Source organism: Desmodus rotundus, chromosome 12, assembly GCF_022682495.2.
Source record: "Desmodus rotundus isolate HL8 chromosome 12, HLdesRot8A.1, whole genome shotgun sequence".
Classification (NCBI taxonomy): domain Eukaryota; kingdom Metazoa; phylum Chordata; class Mammalia; order Chiroptera; family Phyllostomidae; genus Desmodus; species Desmodus rotundus.
Genome location: NC_071398.1, coordinates 27,115,862 through 27,142,417, shown reverse-complemented (window position 1 = coordinate 27,142,417; position 26,556 = coordinate 27,115,862). Strand labels below are relative to the sequence as shown.

Genomic DNA, 26,556 nt, shown 5'->3' with positions numbered 1-26,556 from the left:
GGCGTGGGTGGATGGTGACATCTGAAAGTGTCAACAATAATATAAATTTTAAAAACCTCAAGCAACAAAGATGCTTTTAGAAAAACAATAAATTAAAGAATCTGTTGCCAACACACCTGCACTATTTTTAAAATAAAAAGGAATTCTTTATCGGAAGGAGAACTGTCCCACATGGAAGCATAGAAATATGAGGGAATAAATAACAATAAAAGGAGTATATAAATGGGCAAATGTAAGTAAACATTTATTAAACAATATTTTTGTGAAATTTAAAGTATATGTAGGATTAAAACATTTGAAAACAATATATCAAAAGACAGGAAGGGAATAAAGTGAGTTCAAATATTCTAAGGTCTTTGCAATATCCATGAAGTGGTAAGATGCTAATTTATATTAGATTTCATAAGTAAAGGATGCATTTTTCATGAACTACTATAAGAATATGAAGTATAACAAATAAGTTATTAGAGCAGGATGTGAAATGATAAAAATAATTAATCCAGAAAGAGGCAAGAAATGAGAGAAAAAGAAATATTTAAAAGGTGTAACAAACAGAAAATAAATAATAGGATTGGTAGATTTAAACCCAAATATTTGGTACTCATCTTAAATTTAAATGGACAAAATAGTCCCAGTGACAAGACTAGACTTATCCTAATTGATTTAAAGAATTAAAGACCCAAATATATGCTGCTTATAAGATATGCATTCTAAATATAAGATTACAGAAAACTTGAGAGAAGAAAGGATAGAAAGAAATATACCATGATGACAGTAAGGTTGGGTAGTCATTCTAATACCAGATGAAGTAAATGAAATGTCAAAGCAAAAAGCATTTCCAGAGATAGAAAGCTAAGTTTCACAATACTGAAGGGTCAATGCATTGGGAAATATAAGAAGTTTAAATTTGTATGTGCTTAATAACAGCTTCAAATATTCAAAGAAAAACTTGATATACCAAGAGAAATAGGTATGTTTATAATAATAGATACCATAGCTATTCTTTCAGCAACTGATAGAATATTATAAAAATATATAGAAATTTGAACAAAAAATATTAAACTGTGGAATTCACATTATTTTCCACTGCACATGGACCATTTATCAAAATTTATCACATGCTCAGTTGTAAAGCAAGTCTCAACAAATATCAGCTTACTATAGTCATATAGAATAGATTCTCTAACCACTGTGGAATTAAGCTGAATATCAATAACAGAAAAATAGCAAGGAAACCCTCAAATACGTGAAATTAAGCATGATAGTTCTGGGCAGTGGTGGCTGGGCGGGGTTTTAGGAAGCTTCTGAGGTGCTGATCAACTTCTACTTCTTGATTTGGGTTTCATGTTTGACTTGAGAATAAAATCACTCAGTATTAGTGTGCTTTTTTGTATGGAAGTGTTATGTTTATTAAAAAGAAGTCAGTACATCTTGAGTAAGCCATATTAATTGAAATTTAGATATTTTGAAATGTTTCAATAAAACAAGGGAGGAACTTTTTTATAGATTCCTAATTTGGAGTGATGTTATGGGTATTTCATTCTAACTGTTACGGAACTGACAGAAAATTTACACAGATGAAACCTCAGTGGATTGTATGTGAATGTTCACAGCAGCACTATGTACAATCGCTAAAAGGTTGAAACAGTCCAAATGTCCATCAGTGGATGAACGGGTAAACAAATAGTGGTATATCCATATAATAAAGTATTTCTTAGCCATAACAAAATGAAGTTCTGATAAACGCTACAACATTGAGGAAACTTGAAAACATTATGCTAAGTGAAAGGAAGCCAGTCACAAAAGGTCACAGACTGGATGACGCCATTTATACGAAATGCCCAGAATCAGCCAGATCCCTGGAGCCCCGAACAAGTAGTGCTACGAGGGGCTGTGGAGAAAGGGGCTGAAGAGTGACTGCTAGTGGGCATGGGGGCTGTGGGCCCAAAAATGTTCTGAAATCAGAGAGTAGGGGTCGTCGCACAACTTTGTGAATGTACTAACAATGAATGGTACATTTTAAAGGGTGAACTTTATGGCATGTGAATTATATCTTTTTTTCTGCCTTATTTATTTATTTAAAAATGTGTAGAGCAAATGGAAGTTATATTTTGCAGCTTCAATGGGACCTTGGAGTTGTAGATTTCTTTTTCTATTTATAAGTTAAATGTAATCATTGTAGAAAAGTAAGAAAAACAAGCATAAAGAAAAAAATTCTTTTTTTTTCTTCCTGAGTTACACCGAGTTATAACGTTTATTAGCATTTTGATTTATATCCTTCTAGAATGTTCCTCAGGCAAATCTATTGCCATGTCTAGTATCTACAGGTATATGTATATTTTACAAAATAGAATCAAACTGTGCAACTGTTCTCTAAGCTGCATTTTCTTCCCTTTAAAATTTTTTTAAAATTTATTTTTCAATTACAGTTGACATACAATATTGTGTTATTTTCAGGTGTACAACACCATGATTGAGCATTGAATTATATCTTAATAAAGCTGTTATTAAAAATTAATGGAATATGAAGCAAAAGTGATAAAATTAAGGAATGAAATAAATGCATGTAATCCTGACATTCTGTAGCAGATAATTCACTAAGAGGAAAAATTTCTAACATGAGGAATAAAATAGCTCCTTGACTGTTTGATACTCATAAACCTATTGATGAAGAGAAGTGAATCATAATAAGCACATTGGTAAAGATTTAAATTTCTGGAGGAACCAAGATGGCAGCATAGGTAGACACACTGCGCCTCCTCGCACAACCAGAACTGACAGAGAATTGAACAGCAAGGGGGACCAACACCAAGGAAATAGAAAATAAACATTCATCCAGACTGGTAGGAGGGGCGGAGACGGGCACCGGGGTGGAGAGGACTCGCGTGGCTGTGGCGGGACTGAGACTGGCGGAGTGTGGGACAAATGGCGCAGGCAGTCCGAGCACTAGCAGACCCTGCGGCCCCACATTTGCACAGATAAACCCAGAGGGCCGGACTCAGAGTGGTGGAGAGTGGGGCAGGCAGAGCGGCGGGTAGCACCCTGCGGCACCACATTCGCCCACAGATAAACCGGAGGAACGGCGGGCAGCGAAGCAGATCACGCAACCCAGGGCTCCAGCTCGGGGAAATAAAGCCTCAAACCTCTGATTGAAAGCGCCCCTGGGGGTTGGGGCGGCAGCAGGAGAGACTCCCAGCCTCACAGGAGAGGTTGTTGGAGAGACCCACAGGGGCCTAGAGTGTGCACAGGCCCACTTACTCGGGAACCAGCACCAGAGTGGCCCAGTTTGATTGTGAGTATCTGAGTGAAAGATTGAAATCCGGAGGAGAGTGAGGCGGGCACCATTGCTCCCACTCGACCCCTCCCCCACATACAGCATCACAGCGCAGCGACCAGCATTACCCCGCTCTGGTGAACACCTAAGGATCCGCCCCTTAAAGTAACAGACGCGCCAAGACAAACAAACAAACAAACAAAAAATGGCCCAAATGACAGAACACTTCAAAGCTCCAGAAAAAATACAACTAAGCGACGAAGAGATAGCCAACCTATCAGATGCACAGTTCAAAGCACTGGTTATCAATATGCTCACAGACTTGGTTGAATCTGTTCGAAAAACAGATGAAAAAATGAAGCCTATGCTAAGAGAAACAAAGGAAAATGTACAGGAACCAATAGTGATGCGAAGGAAACTGGGACTCAAATCAATGGTTTGGACCAGAAGGAAGAAACAAACATCCAACCAGAAAAGAATGAAGAAACAAGAACTTGGAAAAATGAGGAGAGGCTTAGGAACCTCCAGAACACCTTGAAACGTTTCAACATCCGAATTATAGGGGTGCCAGAAGGAGAAGAGGAAGAACAAAAAATTGAAAACTTATTTGAACAAATAATGGAGAACTTCCCCAATCTGGCAAAGGAAATAGACTTCTGGGAAGTCCAGGAAGCTCAGAGAGTCCCAAAAAAGCTGGACCCAAGGAGGAACACAACAAGGCACATCATAATTACATTACCCAAGATTAAACGCAAGGACCTACATCCAAGATTACTGTATCCAGCAAAGCTATCATTTAGAATGGAAGGGAAGATAAAGTGCTTCTCAGATAAGGTCAAGTTAAAGAAGCTCATCATCACCATGCCCTTATTATATGAAATGTTAAAGGGAGTTACCTAAGAAAAAGAAGATCAAAAATAGGAACAGTAAAAATGACAGCAAACTCACAGTTATTAACGACCACACATAAAACAAAAACGAGAGCAAACTAGGCAAACAACTAGAGCATGAGGGTTGTCAATAAGGGAGTGGGAGGGGGAGAGGGGGGTAAAGGTACAGAGAATAAGTAGCATAGATGATAGGTGGAAAATAGACAGGGGAAGGGTAAAAATAGTGTAGGAAATGTAGAAGCCAAAGAACTTATAAGTATGACCCATGGACATGAACTATGGGGGGGGAATATGGGAGGGAGGGGGGTGGGCAGGATGGAGTGGAGTGTGGGGGGAAATGGGACAACTGTAATAGCATAATCAATAAATATATTTTTTAAAAATAAAAACAAAACAAAACAAAACAAAACAAAAGATTTAAATTTCTTACACTTTCACCTGCCATACTAAATCAATAAAGATAACATAAAACTCTTAATGAGCCTCAAAACAAGGATGTGAATGGCATGGTTAACAAGTATCTTCAATTTAAATGTTAGTCTTTACACAAGAATATTTGAAAGGGCATAGCTCATATATATGTGAAACTCGATGTTTTCTCAAATTTAACAACAGTTGTCAAATTTATATGAGTTTTTCAATAATGAAATGTGTTGTTAAGGTGAAAAAAAATGTTTCCAAACTCTCAGTAATACAGAGCAAGTTCCCATCACTCTGCTAGGGAAAGACTAGGCTTTTTGTTCTTTCTCTGTAGAAAAAGGTGCTACGTTATTATTATATAGAGAAGAGACCATGGAGTTGGCAGTCAAACATGTAAGAGAAAAACTGTTACAGGGCGAATCAGGCAGTTAACTAATAAAATATTCTATTCTAAAAGTTATTAGTTGAAATATAAATAAGATTCCTGAGGCATCAAGTTCTTGAAGACCTGACCCCCTGGCTTTTAGGAATTGGAGGTGGGACTGCAGTGCCCACCGGGTAACCTAATACAAGTACCTGCCAGTGGCTCAGGTTCAGCTGCGCCATTCACCTCCACCCTTCGTGAAAACTGAGGCATTTACCCACTCTCCTCTCACCTTCTGGCTGCGGGACAGGGCCTTTAAGTTTTATGCCATTTTTATTACAGGTATTATAATGTTATAGCTCAAGCACTGAACCTTTTACCTTAGAAAGAATTCATCAAATGGCAAAAGAATAATCCTAAATTATTAAGTCTAAATTACTGGTTGCTATTTTAAAGTAACATCTGAAAAATCAATTGATGAATAAATGAAGAAATGAAAATGAAGAAGTTATTAAACCTCAATGTTTAAAAAAAATCTTAAAATCATATTTTAAAAACATATTTTAAAAAATTAATAGGGAATTTATTAATCCTCGTGATCTAAGGTTTATATGAAAATACGAGTTAATATTTGTTGAGTATCAACTATGTTCTAGGCACAAATAAAAAGTTTTTTACAAAAATTTTAGAGAGAGGAATGGACAAGTCATTTGCTCTAAATAGGACTGAGATTCTCAGCTATAATTCAAACTCTGGGTTTGGAGAGTTTAACTAGATTTCCTATGGTCATTTCAAAATACGTAATTTAGAAAAGTCAAAACTAACATTTACTTAAAGTCCTGTGCCAAAAACTATTAGAAAAACTCACAGAAGACTCTCTCTCCATAGGGAAACTAATTCTTCTACTCCCCATCTTTTTTGAAAGTCAGTGACTAAAAATTGATTTCCACATACCAGTAGCAATATTAAGTAGGACCTTGGTTCATCATAGTCAGAGACACCATTCCCAAGTTAAAAATGTCTCTGGGAAACATTCGGAAAATACTGAATCTTTGAGCGTCCACTGGGAATGCAACAGGGAATGAGAGGTATGGGCCTTGCTTCTCAGCAAGCTCACAGTCGGTTTCAGTAAACACAAAGGGAACAACAAATGGGTGTACCTTGCACCAAGAATTCTTTTTAAAATAACCTTTAAAACATCTCCTTCCTAAGTAATAACCCCAATATTATCAAGGGCTCCCACATGCCAACTAATAATAGCTGGAGGAGTTATTTCTCAGTCTCCCTTACAGATAAGGGTGGCTAAGGAGATGCGAGCAGAAGTACTTTGAGTTTCAGGGAAAGCTTTTAAAATCACATTTACTTGGAGACAGGTCCTTCTTTGCCCTTCTCACCTTGCTTCATCCTTCTTGTTATATGGACATGATGGCTGGTGCTGCAGTGACCCTATTGGACCATGAGGCAGCCTTGGAGAAGGCAGACAAGAAAGATCAGAAGAATCTGGGAAACTGATAATGTCATGTTGTTACCATAGTGACCTGGAACTGTCTACCAGCAGATGTTCATGTAGAGACACTGGCCCCCGAGTCCTCTAACAGAGCATTATGTCCAGTCTCTGTCATTTGAAGCCAACCATAACTGCTCTTTGAAACTGATATTTGAAACATTTTAAAACTGTTTTTCTCTAGAGATGGAAAATCATGTCAAATAGAATTTTAAAAAAGACAACAACCAAATATTCCTATATATTTCCTTAGAAATATCCTAATATAATATATGTAGAAACTGATAGGAGACAACACCTTTTGGCAAAGCTTCCTAGACACCCTCAACCCCAAATGGCCACTGTGTCCACTCTAGAATAACTGCGCCTTGACCTTCATCTCCAAAAACTATTTTAACTTCAAGATCATTAGCTCCATATGTCCCCTCTGTTCCTAGTTCATCCCGTTGTTTCGATCTTCCACATCCTAGAGATTCCAACCTGGGCTGAATCCTCCTCAGTTCTCCTTCTCCTTCTACTAGGTTTCTCTTGGGCATTTAAAAAAATTTTTTAAAATTTTTTGCTTTCTTCAAAGTGATGCATTTTACAGATTCTGCCATCTCTCCTCCAGAATTCCTTCTCCCTCAGAAGTCTAGTGTTCTAACCGTGTACTTTGAAGTACTCGAGCAGGTTCACAGATTACTTTAAAGGAACAGGATTACTTTAAAGAAAGACTTCACTTTCAACATGGAGGGGAGATACCCCCCTCTTTAGATAAGAATGCCAGTTGGCTGCTTAAATTTTAGAAACATTGTCATTATCAGATCAACATTGCCACTGCTGTCTTCCTCACCACCTTCTTCATCACCATCTTCCTCATCACTGCCTTTACCCCACTGTCCTCACTACCACCTCCTGAATTACCACCATTCTGGTCACCTGGTCCTCCTCACCAACACTGTGGGGAATCTTTGGTGACCAGCACTACCTAAAGGCTTCTCATCATCAGCTCATCTAACATTCACAAGAACTCCATGAGGTAGGCTTTGTTAACAGCCCATTAACAGGGAATAGTTTGAACAGGCGGAACTTCTGGGTAGCTTTAAAAGGCTGCATGTTTCTCTAAAAGGGGTAGATATGGTCTGTAGGCTTTGTTTGACATCTGTTTGGACCAAAATCTCCCCACGCCCCCTGCCCTACACTGGTGTAACGTGTGGAACAAATTTCTTGGAACACTCCTTGAGAAACACTCCAATACTGAGCAATGCAGTTCTAGGAAAGCTGCATGGGAGCAACAGAATGAATGGAGCCATAGCAACTACTGTGTGGACTTTGCGGTTTTGAGGTTGGAATCCTGAGTGCCCAAGACTAGGTGAGGGGTGGGGCATTTCCTCCTCCTGAATGAGTCACGCAGGGCTGCTGGGGTGCAGAGGTCACTGGGGGTCCAGGATGCTGAGAGGGCCCATCTCTCCCAGACTCTTGAGAGATGGGTGGGGCAACTGCAAAGGCAGACAGGAGTCTTTTCTCTGAATACCTGGGAGAGTGGGGAGCCTTAGGGCAGATGAGCATGGCTCACATGGAGCCGTGCTCATGTTCCATTTCTGCCGTTTACTCTGCCCAGGACCCTGGACCAGGGATCTAGATTCTCTGTGCTTGAAGTAGGCTCCCTCATTGGTAAAAGGTTAACAAAACCAACCTCACACAGTGAGCCAAGGCAGTGGGTGGAAGGTGGGGAGCCTGTGCTGACGGGAGACGCAGAGCAAAGGCTTGGCCAATGCCAGGGGCTGCCATCACTGATTCTACGCTCTTAGTCAGTAGGGGGGTGCCAAATCCTTGGCCCTGGCCACAACCCACAAAGAAGGCATGATCTCAGCACATTTTCATCAGATGCGTAGTGCCAATGCCTTCCTAGTTTGGACACAAATTTAGCAACTGAGAATGTAATTTTGCGGACTCAGTCCACCCCCAAATGTGCTCCTTTGGAATAGATGGGAAACAACACTCATGGTCCATAATCATAAAAGCACAGGAGCCCAAAATAAATAATGGCTCTCCCAGAAAAGCTAGATTGGTTGCTATTTATCAGCACCTAGGCCACCTTGCTATTGCTAAGAAAGTCTGCTTTACCTTTTTGCAGCTGTTCTGTCTGGCCTCCCAGTGTATTCTCGCTGAAGAAAATAGCTATTGTTATGCTAAAATCACAAAGGGATTCCCATAACTCACCACTAAAGAGCACCAGGAAAACTATGAGAATGGCATTTTGGCATTCAAAGTTATTTTCTTATGGACTTTAACAAGATTCAATGCTTTTGTTCTCATAACGCTCTGGTATTTTCAACTTTACAAAAAAAAGATAAAAATGTGAAATAATTTTCTGGCAAAACATCATCTTTCTCCAGAGGGGACTGTTTTGATTTTGCAATCAGAGAGCTGGCCGGGGCCATGGTACACAATTGAATATTGATCAGCAATCATGGTTGCGACCACAAGGGTGGCGCTCAGCAGCCGCTTACCTCTTTCTTGGTGAATTTTGGTGAGTGATCATTTTTGTCATCGATCAGGATTGTCGCTGTGGCGGTGCCTATTAATCCAACATCCAGTCCAGCCATATCTTGGGCCTCGATGATCAGCTCATATTTTGGATTTTCCAGAGTCTACAGGACGAAAACACAACAGAGAGAAGATGGCGTTTAGATTCACTTAGGTAGCAAGTGTGTTCCTTGAGCTACCTCTATGCCGGGCTCCATCTAGGGCAGCCATCTTTAATCATTCGTAGCCCTTTTCCCTACTGAAATCTCTCTAAAACGAGATAATCACCATTCATAGACTAGAATTGGCTGTGGGGATGGAATTTGTTTCCTCTTCTTATTTAAGTGGACATTTGACACATTCCAGAATGTTCATTTCTGGAGTTTGGGTACACATTGCATGCTTGATATTTATACCCACATAGATCATTTCACAGCAACCTCATGAAACTGACCTGGAAATGAGATTAGGACAAAGATGGCAGATTTAGGGACTCACATTTACTGGCCAATTTGATGGGCCAGGCATTGAATTCCTGTACTTTTCAGAAATCATCGCTGTTAGTCATTCCAATGAGCGTGTTAAATCACAATTGTTGTTCCCATTTTACAGGTGAAAAAATGCCAACTGAGGTTTAGAGTCACCTGTGCTGCACCTCTTTCATGTCGTTTTTAGTCACTTTAGCTTTTGGTGTTATGCATTGTAATCCGACTACGATCTGATGGATTTAACACAGGCAATGTTGCACTTTTATCTCCCAACGTGCACAGGTTTTTCATTTGGTATTTGACAGACCATTTGCTACCTTTTGCCACCATTCAGAACAACTAACCCAGTGGCCCTGACCCCAAGAGAAAGAAGAGTGCAGTGGTTGGTAAATAACCACACCTGCATTTAAATTGCCTTCTGTCGTGGATGTGCCTGTCTTGATCAACCAGGACACCACTCTTCTTCTGGGAAGGCAGCATCCTGCTTTTCCTTTGGGGACCTCTGGTCACTTATTCTCTGCCCATGTAGTTTGGGATGGATTGACTTTTCCCACCCTCCACTCTGGCCAGCTTTTGTAATGAGCCCTCCTGATTAGAAGAAGACAGTAAGTGCATGCAAACCCAGGGGTATATGACCAGTCCAGGCACAGGACCTGGGCTTGGTGGTTGAACGAAGGAAGCTCTGTTTCCCCGTGGTGTAAACCTGGAATCATTGAGCCCAGGAGCTAGAGGAGCCATCTCATGCCAAGCAGAGGACGGGTGAGGGGTGTTTGTCTGAGAATGAAGCCAATGTGCTGATGGAATTAGACTTGAGCCACGGAGGAAAAGTAGTGTTTCCCAGTGATTGCTCTGGAGTCACTTCATCATGCCGCGCCTGGAGCTAGTCCTGCCTGTGGACTTTCAGCTAATTAGGGCATTAATTTTCCTTATTTGCTTAAACCAGCTTAGATTGGTTTCTAAATCACTCACACAGAGAGTTCAAGTTGAACCACCTTTAATAACAAAAATAAAAGGACTTAATTTTTGTTAATGAATGTCCTACCAGTTGCAAAAGTCTTACCAATATAACAGCTTCAAAACCATAGCTTATTCCAACCAATAATTAAGAAACACCATTAAAAGCAAAGAACAAAAACACAACAGGGATCTATAATTTCCTTCTAAAGCTAAAAATGAACATGGGAATTTTTAATAGCTCAATGCTAGCTGTCCCCAAAACTTTTAAGTATTTTTAAAGGGTGGTTAACTCTTTGTTCCCTAGAGCACCTTTAGTCGGTTTCTTAACTAAGAGCTTCTGAGCTACTGACTAAAGGCAGTAGTTCTGTTGGGTGGTTTGGAAGGCTCTAAACTCTAAATTCTAGAAGATGAGGGATGTTTCCTGAACAGGGTTATTCACCATGTTTTCCCCACCCAGCTTTATTGAAATATAATTGACATGTAACATTGTTTAAGGTTAAGGTGTACAACACGATAATTGGACACACACACACACATGTTATATATATTATATATAATGTGGAATGAGCTGCACCAGGATTGAAGGTCACAGAATTCTCTAAAACTGAGTGCAAGCAGAATTTAACTCCAAACCCAACCCTGGGTAATTCTGGTCTTACCTGGTTCAGTTGGCACCTCTCTATAAAGGTGCTTGAAATGCCATCTACTCTCAAGCTGGAGTTGAAAAATCATCAGCCTAATGTAAATGACTTTCTACTTATAATGAAATCAATAAATTGGCCCATCTTCAAAAATTTTCCCATATGTCTCTAGACATACTAATCACTAGTCAGTTCTAATTTTGTGTATAACTTGTTTACTTTTGTAATAATATATTACATGTTTTGGGAAGCATATTATAAAAATAATCCACTATGTGGATTTTTCTGATATTGAAGAGATCATGATAAACTTAATATCATTTTCCCCGTAATATCATTTACCAACATAATTCCTTGACATTATTTTAAGGGTTGCATAAAATATAATCATATGCCCAATTTATAACAAACATCATTTCTTCTAGTCTTTAAAAATTTTTGACAATAACACTATAAGAAACATCTCTATTCAGCAAGTTTTCAATACATTTTGACATATTTTTGAATGATAGATTTCAAGACATGGAATTACTAGGTCAAGGAGTATGAACACTTTAAGGCTCTTTATTCATATTTCAATATTGCTTTCCAAGGTCTTACTGATTTTTATAGCAGTTTTAATAGTATATTCAGTTCATGATCTCAAGCATGGCTTGTCTCTAAAGAACAGCTAGTCTTGCTCCATGAGGCAAATTGGGGGACGAGCGTGATTCTGTGATGACTATCTAACAGGATGCCAGTCCCTCACAGCATTCCCCCTTCCCCAGTTTGCAGTGCAGGTTGCTATGGACACGCACTCCAGGGCTGCTTCAAGCACTAAGTGGGTATGTGCTGTGTTGCCTTCCTCGTGCCCATCCATTCCCTCTTCCTCTGGTACCCCCTCTGGGGGCATCACCTTTTCCTCATTCTCAGCACAGGCCAAGTTCAGGTAGGGTTGATGCTATTCCTGATCTAGGGATAGTCATGTGGCTCAGGCCTCCTATTTCCATAGTTATGGGATGAGCCCATAACCCAAGGAAAGCTATCTGGATGAAACTCAATCCCAGGACATATTTCTCTTAGATCTCTTAGGTAAAAGATACCCTCTTTCTGTCAGACTTGAAGATGGTAGATCATAAATCTGGAGCTGGTAGTGGCCATTGGTAACCACACGGAGAAAGTCAGCCTGAGAAAGAAGACCACACAGAACTGAGCGGTAGAGATGGAGTTCTTTTATAGTCACTCTGAAGCCAGAATTTATCCCTCAGATTCTCTGAGTTCTGTGAGCTAATAAATTTTTCCTTTCCTTAAGATGTTTAAATTAGATGTTCTGTGCACAGCGACAAGGGAATCTTGACTAACATTGCAACTAATGCTATGATCAATTTTCTGCGAGACAGTGTGAGAACTGTCACATCAAACTACAGCATCGCAACGGGCTCTTCCCAACAGCATTCCAGTCATTTCATGAATACATTATGTTTTCTCTCAATACTTCTCCCTCACAGAAACACTTGTTTTGGATCAGAGAAAGTTATAATTTTTTTCACTAATTTATGCATCCATTTAATTGGAAGTCATTGAACATCTAGTCCAAATATTGTGCTGGATGCTGGGCATATAGGGATGGGAAAACAGGGTCCCTTTCTTAAAGAAGTTCAGGGTTGAAGACAGGCGTGTTTACATGTAACTGCCACAGAATAGATTCACAGCCAAGCAGACTCTTCTGTCTGTTTATGACAGCACAGAGGAAAGACCCATTGGCTTAACTCTCTCATAGTTTAATAAACTTTATAAATAATTTAAAAAATGAACCAGCCAATTCCCATCTCCTGAAGTAAATAAAACTTTATGACTACAATGAGAAATATATTGATTAACCTAGTAGGAAATCAATTAGGCTATTAAGTAGATAAATTGCAAAGTTTGGGATGAGCTATTCAAAAGTCTCAATTTTCTGGCAAACCAAAGGCTACTGTAAAAGTGGTTTTATTGTTGAAAATATAACCAAATATTTTAAGGAAAATAGAAACGATCCAGTCATTTCTAATGTGAAAAACACTAGAAATGGATTCTCCTTCACCTTTCCCCAACCCCATGTCTAAGCGGTAAACGCTGTTATTGTAGCTTGTCGTCTCCTCCTTTCTCCTACACAGCACACAGGTTTTACATACACTCATGTTTAAGCAAAGGATGCCATTCACACAGCTGTACAATTTGTTTTAGCATGTCATTTTCTCCTGGTGCTGATAGATCTGTCTCTCTATTTTAACAGTTGTCTAACAGTACGGATCTATCATAATTTATTCAATCATTCCTTATTGGGTGGTCATTTGAGTTGTTTACAAGTTTTCACTTTTAAAAGCAGCTCTAAGATAAAAAGTCCATTGGCCTATCAGTATTTTGGGATTTTTCTGTAATAAACATGATCGCTTTCACAATGACAGCACTAACAAAAACCAAACGACCAATAATAAAAGCTACTTCCCTCGAGATGTAAAAGACCTAGAGAAAATGCCACGTGGATCCCTCTGCTCTTGCACAACTGGAACACCTTCCACGCACCAGTGACCTGCTTCCCACGCCAGCTGAGCCTTTTCCAGGGAGTCTTCCCCAATTCCCTGGCTCTTGCAGTCACTCTTACTTGAAGTTCACATACATATCATTTCTGCACCGCTCAGCAGTCGCGTTGCCTTTGTTACTCCACTAAAAAGCTCCTAGGAGGCCCACAGCTGCCCCGTTCTCTGGGAAGAAGTGTTGATGCAGAGATATAGGCCAGGTGTCAGGTTTGTCTTTCTTGCACTAACTGACTGATTCACAGGTAGCTCCCTATTCCCCTGGAACAATGACTGGGTTCTGGGACTATGAAATGTGGAACCAGGCATTGAGGAGACAGAATGTAGGTCAAACCTTTTTTTTTCTCTCCATGCCACTCCTGGGCCCCATAGAGGGATTTTTGCCTTCTTGAATGTTTTGGGAGTAAACTTAGCACTGTGGTCTCCTTTCTGGCCAAGCAGAAGGCACCCTGCCTTTGGGGGACGAGACCTGCAGCAGTCCAACTATTCTGTCACTCATTGAGTGGACTGAATAGGGGGTGGGAAGCCCTATTATCCTTTCAAGGCCAGGCCACATTCTCCAAGGCAAGAATCTCACCTGATTCTTGTGTTTACTCCTCTCCATGGGTTCAAGGCTCAGGTGGGAGATGAATGTGATCAACTCCAATAGAAAGAGCTTTCAGGCTGAGTTAGGCTGAAGGCGCTGCTCTAACAGAGTGCTTGCTGTGAGTGCTGCCGCTGAGACCTGGGGCCGTGCCCGCTCCTGACTTCAGCTCTGTCCCTGATTCTGTAAGATTCCCCAGCATTTATTCTGGAGATTCTTTTTGGCACTGAAACCAGCCAGAATCATTTTCAGTAGTTTGCTACCAAAGGAACCTGTGGTGAAGCCAGATGTCACTTGTTCATCAATTGCTACTTCTTCTGACATCAGGGCACATAGCTAGACTGTAAGATGAACTTGAGTGACCTATTCTGGCCCATGGAATTGGGGCACGAGCGATGTACTGGCATGGCTCCTAAACTTCCCAGGTAATCCTCTGTGTTTTCTATTTCCCCAAAGGAACCCTCATCTGCAAGCGACTATATGGAGCAGAGCCCCTTCACTGACCCGCTTTAGACTGTGGCATGAACAAGACAGAAGCCATTCTTTAGGTTGAAGGGAAGTTTGTTACAGTGCTTAGCCCACCCTGACTAATAGAAAGGCTCTATTTCCTGTTTGGCTTTATTTTGAGTGCCCATTTACTATCTTCCTAAGCAAATGACAAAGTTTTCAAGGGCAAGGACCATGCCTTTGACCCCGGCACCTGGCCAGTATGTAACACACAAGGTGGGCAATTTACTTTCATTGTTGATAATGATGATATATTACTGTTTCCCTGAACCAAATTATATCTCAAAGGGCTGAGCATATCAGTGGCATTTCCAAACCAGAGTCATTTATTCTCAGGGAATGGCTTATACTTTGCAGAACTCTAGCTCAAGGAGATAGGGTTTTATTTTGACCAAGAAACGCACTGTGTCAAAACTGGGAAAATTAAATTGGCTGCTCTGATTTTATTTGAAGCTATCTGATCTGTAAGACATATCTGAGAGAGGCAAACTGCTCTCCTGGTCTGAATTCTGCAGTCATGCATTTCTACCGCCTTTGCTATCTCCTCCTGGGTGTCTACAAGCTCCCGGTTAACATATATCCTAGAAACAAAGGGAAGGCGGTGTGTCTGCAAAAAAAGCCTCGGGTGCATCTCCACAGACACAAGCCAGGTTCACTGATCACGCTGATTTGAAAACCAAACATTTCGTCTCGAAAAAAGAAAATCAAGCCGTATCATTAAATGTGGCACATAATCAATCACTGGACCCTTGATGTTTTACACAGCTCCAGTAACTTCCATACGAGTATGCATTTAACGGAACATTTATCACTAATAACAAGCATAATGGTAGCTGTGGGGGGAAATCAGCGAACAAATGTTACACGGAAAAAGGTTTTGCCATTAACCCACGCAGCCCTCTATTCTTCTCTTGCTCATCTTGAACCACTCGCCACGTCTCTCTGCACTTTGTCCAAGCTGCATTTCTTTCAGCCGTACCCCAGTTTTTCTTCCCTTTGGACTTTCTGCCTCCACGTCTTCCTCCAGGCTGATTTCTGCTCACTGGCTGACGTTCATTCTTCACTGCACTTTGCTCATGCAGGCAGGGGCCTGATTGCAGAACAGGGTGGTTGACCCTTCGGAAGGGACCACTGAAATTAGACTGAGTACTACTACCCTGGCTCCACCACTGAGGAGCTAAGCGATCCTGGTCAAGTTACATAAGTTTTCATTGCCTCAGTTTCCTTACCTGCAAAATGGGGGGAATAATAATACTTTCTGGGTAAGTGCGAATTAAAGTGAGTAACATGAAGTGCTAAGCACAGAGCCTGGCACATGCCAGTGCTCAATAATGACTGTTGTTTTGTGTAGTGGCCTTCAGGAAGTCTTCTAAAAATGTGGCGAAGCTCAGGGCGGCCTCCAGGAACAGTGAGAAGGAGCTGAATACTTTCTCCCCATCACTAAATGAGCCTGGGAGTGGATCCTACCCCCGTTGAACCTTCTGTTGAGGCTATAAGCTGTGGACAAACACATGGGCTGCAGCTTGGTGGAAGTCCATTAAGCAGAGGACATAGCCAAGCCATGCCCAGACCCCGGAACACAGAAACTGTGAGATAATAAATACCTATTGTTTCAAGTCATTAAGTTTGGGGGGTAATGTATTAAGCAGCAACAGATAGCTAGTACATTTTCCCCACCACTTATCACAGTCTGTAATGTTGTTGGATGTTGATTACTTATTTATTGGCTTTCTTGACTCTAACCATTTGAGCTCCATGCAGTCAGGGACTTCTCTTGTTTAGAGATTGATCTCCCAGCTATTAATTTAGTGCCTGTGACACTGTAGTTATGCGATAATTAGTCAGTTATTGATATTTGTATAAAAGAATGTATTACATAGAGCAGTATGCTTACAAATGTTTAACAATAGAGTCTCCTGATTTTGGAGTGTTTGCCAATTTTGGTGGTTTAATATTTCTACCATGGCTGATTTCAAGCTGCCAACATGGTGTCATTGAGTGCAGAGTTGGAAAGAGACACCTATACTCAGTCATTGTGAGCCAGTAAGCTTATAAATTGTGCTTTAGTTGTCAAGGAAAGCTGTAAGAAGGCTTTTCAACAAATCCCTTTGTTGTGTAACATTTAAGGTACTATTAATAAGAAATGTTAACATGAGATTTATAGCAAAGACATAACATAATTTATTTATTACTCATCAACTTTGTCCAGATAGCCCGGGCAAAGCAAGGCTCCTTGTTAAATGGCACCTGAACAGGGACTACATTCTTCTCCAGGTTAGTTGCACCTGACACCTGGTCTATAAATATTGCAAACAGATTGGTGAAAATGTTATCTGAAGCAGAACGAGTTGCTGTCTGTCTGGAGTTTGATTTACCCACTCTGGCCACGTAACACTGGGGAGACGTAGTTCATAAATCCAGCAGGAACTGCATACACGCCCTCATAAATTGTGCCTTATTCCCAGTGCAGATGGCGAGGGCTGTTCTTCCATCTTCCCACGCAGCATGGCGAGTGGGTTTGACTCGTGCTGGTCTTTAGGCCTCCTTTCACCTTGCTCCTCATGAACACGTGTGTTCTAGGCTGTGACCAGCTGTGCTTTCACTCCCTGCTGGGTCTGCTGGGTAAGGAGAAGGTGGAGCTCATCCCCCCTGATTTACGGGTTGCTGACAAAGCCAGCAGGGTGGGCAAGCACCAGGGGAAATAAACACCAACACTTAGACATACACAATTGGAATAACCTGATTCCAAAATCAAATAACACATTTCCAGGAGAAGCGTACATCTTCCGATGTTACTGATGAGTTACAGTAGATAAGCTGCCAGTGATGTTCACAGAATACCTAGAAAAATCACTCTCTTCAGACCCAAGGTGGCAAATATTTGACATTCAGTTTGATTCCACTGAAACATTTATATAGTGTCTACTACGTTCAGGTAACTCTGCTAAGAGGTGATGAATGACAGACCCTGCTTTGGTGCATTTATATTCCAGATAAATGAACAAAAAGCAAGTATATAAGATACGATGAGATAACAGTGTTATCAGAGCAATGCCAGTTAAGGTCCCTGTGAAGGGAGTCAGAATGTGGGGTGCTCAGGAAGGCTATGTTGAGGTCACCTAATTTACTAAACATTAAATGAGCACTTAAGATGTGTTAGGCCTTGTGCTACATAGTGGTGACAAATAAAGGGAGCCAAGTCTCATGGGAGGGACCAATACCCAGGTAATTTCGGTAGAACAGTATGGGAGTAAGAACAGAGCATTGTGGTGCCACAAAGGAGAGGCCACCTAACCTTGACATTGGGGAGGGAGAATTAAGGAGACATTCCTGCAGAGTAGAATATTCTACTATAGAATTAGATGTGGAGCCTCAATGTGGAAGTAAATTTCCGTGGAAGAAGACAGGAGATGGTTAATCCTAAAATACTCAGATTCAGTCATTCTGTAAGAACTGAGGTTGATTCTGATTCTGGTCAGGACACTGTGGAAATAAGAAGTGTGAAATATATTCTCTGCCTTCAGGGTAGATACAACATGTATAAGCGGCTCCACAAGGCCCTCGGCAGTAGGTGGTGAATGGGTACTCCATAGGTTCAGACGTGAACGGTGCAGCTGGGAGGGCTACAAGGGCTTTTCAGTGGTGTCGGGTTAAAGTAGGCTGGATCTGAGCTTTGAAGGATGGTGTAAGGGCAGAGAATTCAGAGAGGGAAGAAGAGCCTGGTTCCCAGCATGAGGGCAGTCAGATGAGATGGGGCCACTGGTGTGGTTGTAGACAAGGTTTGTGAGGGAAAGAGACACAGTCTACTGGCTCTTGTGAGTAACTCAGAGATGACATCACCCAGCCCCACCTTTAAGGAACTCCAATGTGAAGAAACAGAGAAAGGGAACCCCAGGAAGCATATGGCTGGTTAGGGGAAGAACTGAACGCACTAATGACTTTCTTGGATTTACTGTTTGATTGAGACAAGGAGGTAGAGAGCCCTAAAAGTTGAAGTAAAATAGAATGTAATTAAAGTACTCTTTCTCTATGATTTTTATATATTTTCACAATCCACTGTTTATCATTAGGCTGTTACTTCTAACCCTTTGGCCCTGAACTCTCAGAGCAACATTATGCCAGGTACTTGGTAGGTGCTTAAGACATATTGTCTGAGCCAGTGCCTCTGGGACTTCCCTGAGGCAGAAACCCTGGTTTCAGCCCATCTCTAGTGCTTATGACTCAGGAGGTGCAGGCAACGGATGGGGGCGTCAGGACACGCATTTCTAACAAGTTTCCAGGAGATGCTGAAGCAGTTCATCTGGGGACCACACACACAGGCCAACAGGCTCCCTTATCTATTTTTTACTTAAAACTCACCTGTTTATGATGCAATTTAAATTAAAAAATAGAAAATATAGTTTACTAAAGTTTCTCTTTCTATGAAATTTTTCCATTTCTAGAAAAAATGTGTTTCCTTTAACGCACTAAACAGCAGTATGATTGTCTCTCTAGCCTGCTTTTAAAATCGTTTTCTGGAAGTCTCCATTTGGATGTTCCCCCTCAACATTTACAGAACTTGTCATCTTCCCCTGCAACATGGCCCTGCCTCCTGGAGGCATCAGATCAAGCTGGACACCCCGGGGTTGTCCTCAGCTCCTCCCTCTCTTTCTCATCAGCTGAACATGCAACACTGATGTCGCTCCCCCAGCCTCTCCTGGGTACATCCTCTTTTCTCTATCATCCCTGCTATCACAGCACGTGGGGCCATCCTCTTTTCTCACCTGAATTACTGCAACAGCTTCCAGACTGGTTCCTCTGATACCTTCCAAACACTCTCCACCCCGAAGCCAGCCAGAGCGGTCTAAACTACCGTCTGACCACAGGACCCTCCTCAAAACGTGTCAGTGGCCCTACAATGTCTAGAGGATGATGTTCAAGTTCATCACCCACAGAAGACACACTCATCACACTCATCATGACCCGATCTAGTTCTCCTCACTCACAGTGTTATTCTTGTAACACTGGACTACACGCAATTCCATCATCTCAAACTTTCTCCTCCTCTACACCTTTGCTCTTGCTGTGCCCTCTGCCTGGGAGACCTTCACTGCTCATGTCCCATCCCTGACCCCTAGAAAACATGTTAGATGTTGCTTCCCTTATAGAGCTTTCCTCTTCTTTGTAAAGTTACTCCTTCCTCCTCTGTACTGGCTTTATCTATATATTATGATGAATGTTTTTCTCTTGGTTTGCTTAATGTCACTTACAGAAATGTTCTTTTCACATGTCTGTCTTTGTGGTTATGCTGTGAGATGTCAGGTTCTGTGTCAAGCACAGTGTGCAGTGAAAGCAGGCTCTGAATATGGTCAAGCTTTTGACTCTAGAATCTTCCCTATCTTCTGTGGTGGGCAGCATAATGGCCCCCAAGGATGCCCATGTCCTAAGCACTGGAACCTGTGAGTATGGTGCCTTATGTGGCAAAAGGGACTTTAAAGGTACGATTCAGTGAGGGATCTTGAGATGAGGAGGTAATCCTGGGTACTCTAGGTGGGTCCAAAGTAATCACAAGGGTACTTATAAGAGGGAGGCGGGAAGGTCAGAGTCAGAGAAGGAGATATGACAATGGATCAGGGAGAGGGAGAGAATGTGAGGTGGGGAGGGAGGGAGATAAAGAAAGACATTTGAAGGAGGTAATGAGCCAAAGATGGCTGGTGGCCTCTAGAAGGTGGTAAAGGCCAGGAGACATTTTTTTCCCTACAGCTTCCAGAAGGCGCCAGCCTTGCTGACACTTGGAGTTTACCCCAGTGAAACTCATTTTGGACTGCTGACGTCCAGAACTGTAATATAATAAATGCCTGTTGTTTTAAGCTACAATATTGTGGTCCTTTGTTATGGCAGCCATGGGAAACTAATGCACCTTCTCCGGAAAGCGCTCGTGAGAGTCCTGGAGAGGTGAGATACTCACTAGCCTCCCACTCCGTGTGGTGCACAATGTCACCTTCATTCCATGCCCAGCTGCCTGCTTCCCAGGACTGCCCACCTTCCCAGAATAGCATTCACTATCTTTGCTCTGGAAAATATTTCCATTCAATCCTTTGAAATGTATGTCAACCCCACCTTTCCCACAAAATCTGTGCGGTAGGAAGATGAATTTTCTTCTTTGTACAAAGTGGTAAATACAAAATCAGTTTACTGGAGAATTCTCTCTTCAATACATGTATGTGGTTTCCAATGTGCCAGTCACATTCTGAGTATACATTATAGTCCTCGATGGGGTCAAGGACCCCATCTCTGACTCATTCCTGCTCTCTACCCAACACCTGGCCCATGGAGACACTGAGGCCCCATATGTGGTCATTGGGTTACACTCTCTGAAAATAAATTGAACTAATTCTAAACTCCCTGGGGGAAAACCACATAGCCAGTTCAGTGGCTGGTACTCTCTGTTAATGTTTGGGGAATAAATAAATCAAGGGATGGTTATGCTGATCACTACACAGAAAACTTGGCCTTAGGTTTGCTGTTCTGGGTTGCAAAGGTTACTGGTCCAAAGGCACAGCCTGAACAAGGTTGGACAGGCTAAGTCTATCTCTAGAAGGACAGGCTGTGCAGAGTGGGGTAGGGTGACAAGGCTGTGGCTTTCCAGAAGCAAGTAGGGAAAGTCCTTCCCCTTTGGAGAGGTGTTCATGTCAAGCAAGTCTTCACAAGCACTGAGGCTGGTGGATTGGGCTCTCCCCCACCTCATGGCAGATGCCCCATGGCCGGTCCAACCCCAGGCTCAGCCCTTGGCTCCTCACACATCCTGAGGTGTATAAGATGGAAGGGGGAACAATCAAAGAGAGACAACCAAATCCTCAGCAGTGAGGTCTGGATGGGAACGACCTTTCCAAAAAAACAAAGAGGGGACAAGGGAATGTTACTCAGATGAGCCTCCTCCATCCCAGCGGAGGCTGTCTCGGGTGAGCCATGTTTTCCACAGAGTAAAATCAGGAAACTGGTGTTCCTGTCACTCACCAAGCACTCTCCGAAAGCAAATAGCTTTCCTTGGGTTTCGATTTATTACCATCTAAAATGTCATTCTCTGTATAGGTAATAAAAGATAATATGTTTTATGGGCGCTCCTTATGTTCAGGTTTTACAAAATCTATTATTAAATGATCTGAACAGAATCTAAATGAATCTTACTAAGTTACATGAAGTAGCGAGGTGTTTTTTCCCCTTTCCTCTCCCCCAAATCAAGTGCAGGTAGAAGGGCGGCCCTCGCCACATGTTTTCTAATCACACAGCCAAAGAGAGTGCTTTTGTCGGACTTAAAATTGCATTCTGCTGTGTAATCAGCTTCACAAAGTTACATACTGATCAAAACATTCAGAAAATTCAATTACTGACTCCTAATGACAGAAACACGTGAGCTCACGAAGGGCTGGAGGAGGTTTCTAAAATTAGGTTCCAAATGCCCATCACTTGGAGCAATTTTAGCTTTATGACCTTTGTCCATCGGTCCTCTGCATGCTTATGGCCCTTTACACTAATTTCAGGAGTTTAGTCAGTATTATCGCCCCTGCGTGGGAAGCGCCGTCTAAGCCAGCTGAGTCAAGCCTGATTTGCCCACCATTTCTTAGAACCCGCTCCCGTTCAGATGTGGTCCCCTAATCAAATCTGTCATCCAGGGTTACTTTTAATCAGTACTCGATGTTTTCCCTTAAGTCAAATGCATTTTTATGCAAAGTTTACTTCGGTTTGGAGTTCTATTGCTGGTAATAATTCCAGGTAGCTTTGGAAACAAAGGAGCCCGCTGAGAGAGTAATGAATCAGCAAATGACACCCACCCACTCTACCCGTGGACAAGAAAGCAATTCAAGACACTGCCTTTATGCTGTCATTGGGTTATACTCTTTGAAAAGAAATTGAACTAATTTTAAATCATCTGAGAAAAAAACCACACAAGATGGATTCCAATTATGCCACTGCTGTTGTTCCAAAAGCAAATTCACATACCAGCGAGAAAAGGCAATGCGAATAACCCAGCCATGATTATTCTGGAAGGCTCTCCTGTTGATTTCATGCCTGGCACAGCCAGTCCTTTTGATCACCTTCCTTCAGCATTGTTTGGGTAAGACTACCTAATGCACCATGATTCCCTGCCCTGTTCTCAGGAGGCGGCCCTTTTGTGATCTTGGCTCTGCTATTCATTTTGTTCCTGAAATTGTCTTGGCTCTGCAGACAGAAGCTAAGCCTATTAACACCCTTGAATGTTACTCAAGCAAGGAACAGGAAGTCGACTGTTACGACTTAACATTTGGTCTTGACCTTCCCGGGCCCAGCCTCACAGACAGACAGGATGTTGTTGATCAAGATGAGTGTGTTTTTCCTTCACAAAGTATAAAACCCACAGATATGCCCTTGGAGGGCTCCTTTTCAATTTATTTTTAAAAAATAACAATAAATAGAGCTTTCTGCGTTCCCTCCTGCTCCTCTCCAGAGTCGTTTTCAAAGTGGAGGGACTTGAACTCTACTGCCAAGGAATCCAGTGTCATCGCTCCCATCCCAGTTGGGGTCAAGCCTCAGCCCTGCGATGAGAGCACACCTCTGTGCCTCGTCCTCCCTCCTGGCTCAAACCCGAGCCTGTGGACCTCTCTGCTCTAGTCCACAAGTGCTCATTGCTTGCCCGTCCAGCTGTGTTCCACTCAGACCCTCTGTCATTATAACAATCATGGCTACGCCCACTGGGAACTTATTTTATACTGGAAACAGGGTTCAATCTTTTGTGTGAATTCCTCAGCTAAACCTCACAACAGCCCTGTGAGGGGGATAAGATGGTTGCTCCCTTTATACAGGCAGGGGATTCTGTTGCCCAAAGACACACAGCTCTTATGTGGTAGAGCTGGGATTGGGACCCAAATTCTTGGTCCACAGCCTACACTCCTAATCGCTACGCTCTGAGTTAGTCTCCTCATCACTGACATAGTGGTCCAAAGCCTCTCTTCATGGTAGCCTGAAGATTCCATATGGGAATGCGTTTCCCAGCTGTTCACGGAAGTCCTGTCTGGGTTGAGCTTGGGGGTGGGAGCTTTTTGGGGACAGGCTGCCAGTCATGGGAAGCTCTTTGAACAGTTTCCACTAAGTCCCTAAATGTCTGCCTACTTCTTGGAGACCCCATGTGTTCCCACAGCTTCAGTTCTACGCACCCCTATTGGTTCTGACAGCTTCAATGACCACCTGTCTCTTTCATGTCCAAATCTCTCCTAATTCCCAGATCCACACTTCAAACTGCTTGCTTGACATTTCCACCTGAATGTTTCATATGCACTGCAAACACAGCATGTCCCAAAGTAAACACAGGGTAAGTGCCTCCCCAGCCAACTGCACTCCCTCCCTGTCCTGGGTAATGGTGTCACCCTCTACCAGGCGACCCAGCAGGAAGTCCTGGTGTCCCCTCTTAGCCCCACTGATTTGCTCTTGGAAAGGAGTCCCATCTGATCCCACCCTCACTATTCCCACTGCCTTTGTCTTCATTTCGGTCACTGTCATGTCTCACTGTGACTGCTCTTTGCTGAGATAAGTAGAATATAAATTTGGAGCAATTTTGGAAGGGGTTAAGGAGTGCAGGAAGGTGGAAAGAGGTCCTGGGGTGCCAGCATCATGCCATTCAGGGAGGAAACACCAGCCAGGACAGCCACTAGATGCTGTACCAGAACCTGTAACCCTCGGACAGTGGGAGATTTCTTAGGCTGACTTTCTACGTGCAAACCACGGGCCCTAGAGCATCCCAGCATCGTTCCCCTACATCCTACAGAAGCCCCTGGACACTTCCTAGGGGATTATGTGGGTGGTCCACTCACACTTCTATTTTTTCACATACGCTGTCCCCTTAGCCTGGAATGCAATTCTCTATGTTCAGAGTTGGTAAATTTCTACTATCCTCAAATGTGCATCTCAAATGTCAGTTTCTCTTTGAAGCCTTTCCTGAAATCTCCAGAGAGATCGCAGAGCTCTTTACACAGCTTCCCGATAGCACACATCACATTGTGCCTCAGTAAACCACGCGTCTCTGTCCCTTCCACCCTGCTGCGAGGTGCTTTCAGACTAAGGGGACAAATCTCAGCTTTGCTTTGTAACAGCTATGTGACCGCGGACAAGTCACAAACTCTGATGCCCAGGTCTCCTAGTTCAGCAAAAGGTTGCACTCTTTCCTTTTCTCCAAGACTGCTATGAGGGTGGAATGGGCTAACCCCTATACATCACCAATCATGTGACCTGGTGTACAGCGTGAACTTAGCAAGTGGAAGCTCTTGTTACGGTCAAAATCACAGAATAGTTGCTCATTAAATCTTGGACAGGTACATGAGCTTTTAAATCAAAGAAGCAAAGAATGGTGGTACCTTAAAATGAAATGGGAGTTATGTTCATGACCTAGAGTAGGTTGGATGGTGGCCCACAAAAAGATGGGTCCAAGTCCTAACCCCCAGGCCCTGTGCATGTGACCTGATTTGGAAAGAGGGTCTTGGCAGATGTGACTACGTTAAGGATCTCTAGATGAGAGCATCCTGGATTTAGGGTAGACCCTAAGATCAAGAACTTCAAGGACATGTGTCCTCATAAGAGACAGCAGAGGAGAGACACACAAGCAAGGGAAGAGGCCATGTGAAGACAGAGACAGAGGTTGGAGTGATACGACCACAACCCAAGGAAGTCAGGAGTCACAGAAGCTGGAAGAAGCAGGCAGGATCCTCCCCTAGAGCCTCCAGGGAGAGTGCAGCCCTGCTGCCTCCTTGATTTTTGTCTTCTTGTCTCCGGGACTGTGAGAGAATACTTGTCTGCTGTTGTCAATGACCTGGTTTGTGGTAATTTGTCACCACAGCCCCAGGAAATTAACACACCCATTAAATGCAAAGCCTGCCAATGATCCTTCTGGTCAGAGAATGGAGCACACGTCTAATACTTAGAGTGTAGTCAGACTGTTCTTCATCTACCACATAACTTCATGACATGACTTCATGGTGTGGTGGATCTGGGGTCTTACTTAGGGGTCTTGGGAGTTTTACATTTTTAAGAGAGAGCTCAGTCTTCAGGAAGCCTTGTCAACTACGAATTCCATTCACATTGGCTGTCAACTCACTCTCTATGGTGGTGGTGGTTCTTCCCAGCGGTTTGGGTAAATGTCCCATGGCTGGGGGAGGAGACCACTCCAAGGAGTCCCCGGCCACTGAGGCCACTGTATGTCCCAATGGCTCTCACATGCAGCACGCTTTAGAGCAGGCAGTGGGGGTGGGTAAACCCATTCTTCCTTCAATGGGAAAACTGGGGAGAAATTGAGAGGGAAGGTAGAATTGTCATTAGCCATTTGTCTCAGAGATCTGAAGGGAAAGGCTGCTTTAGAAACCTGCAGGTAAGTCCACTAACTTTACTGGGATTTTAGCTACCTGGATCTTTAGGACGGACCTTCGTTAGGATGGTGTTTGGGTTCTAGATGGGCTCATTGGATCTGTGTTTCCCAGAATACTGGTGTGAGCTGAAGGAGGAATGGAACTCCTCCTGAAGCGAGCCAGGCCCCTAATAAGGGTACACTAGAGGCAACCTCACACTGGTGTTTCCCTCCCTCCCATCCCTTCTGTCTTAAAAAAAAAAAATCACTGAAGCTGAATGCAGCCTCTCACAACAATGCCAGCTGGTACACTGCTACACATGGGTTCCTAGAACACTCACCTAGCAGGGGAAGCCTGTACTACAACAGGGGGCCTGCCCTCAGTAGATAACCTGTTTGTTTGGGTTCCCCCTCATGTAAAAATGTATCTATCTAAATTCTATACAGATATAGATATCTATATGTATATATGTCCATGTACATATATATATACACACACACACATATATGTATGCAGA

At 42.6% G+C, this 26,556-nt stretch overlaps 1 protein-coding gene across 1 annotated transcript in view; it reads right to left on the bottom strand.

Annotated features, from left to right (window-relative positions):
* CDH13 (cadherin 13) overlaps positions 1-26,556 on the bottom strand; it is a 1,057,449-nt gene that overhangs the window by 136,111 nt on the left and 894,782 nt on the right. The window contains exon 8 of the mRNA XM_024556040.4: positions 8,945-9,085. Within this exon, the coding sequence (XP_024411808.1) occupies positions 8,945-9,085 (141 nt within the window). The remainder of the gene's footprint in view (positions 1-8,944; positions 9,086-26,556) is intronic.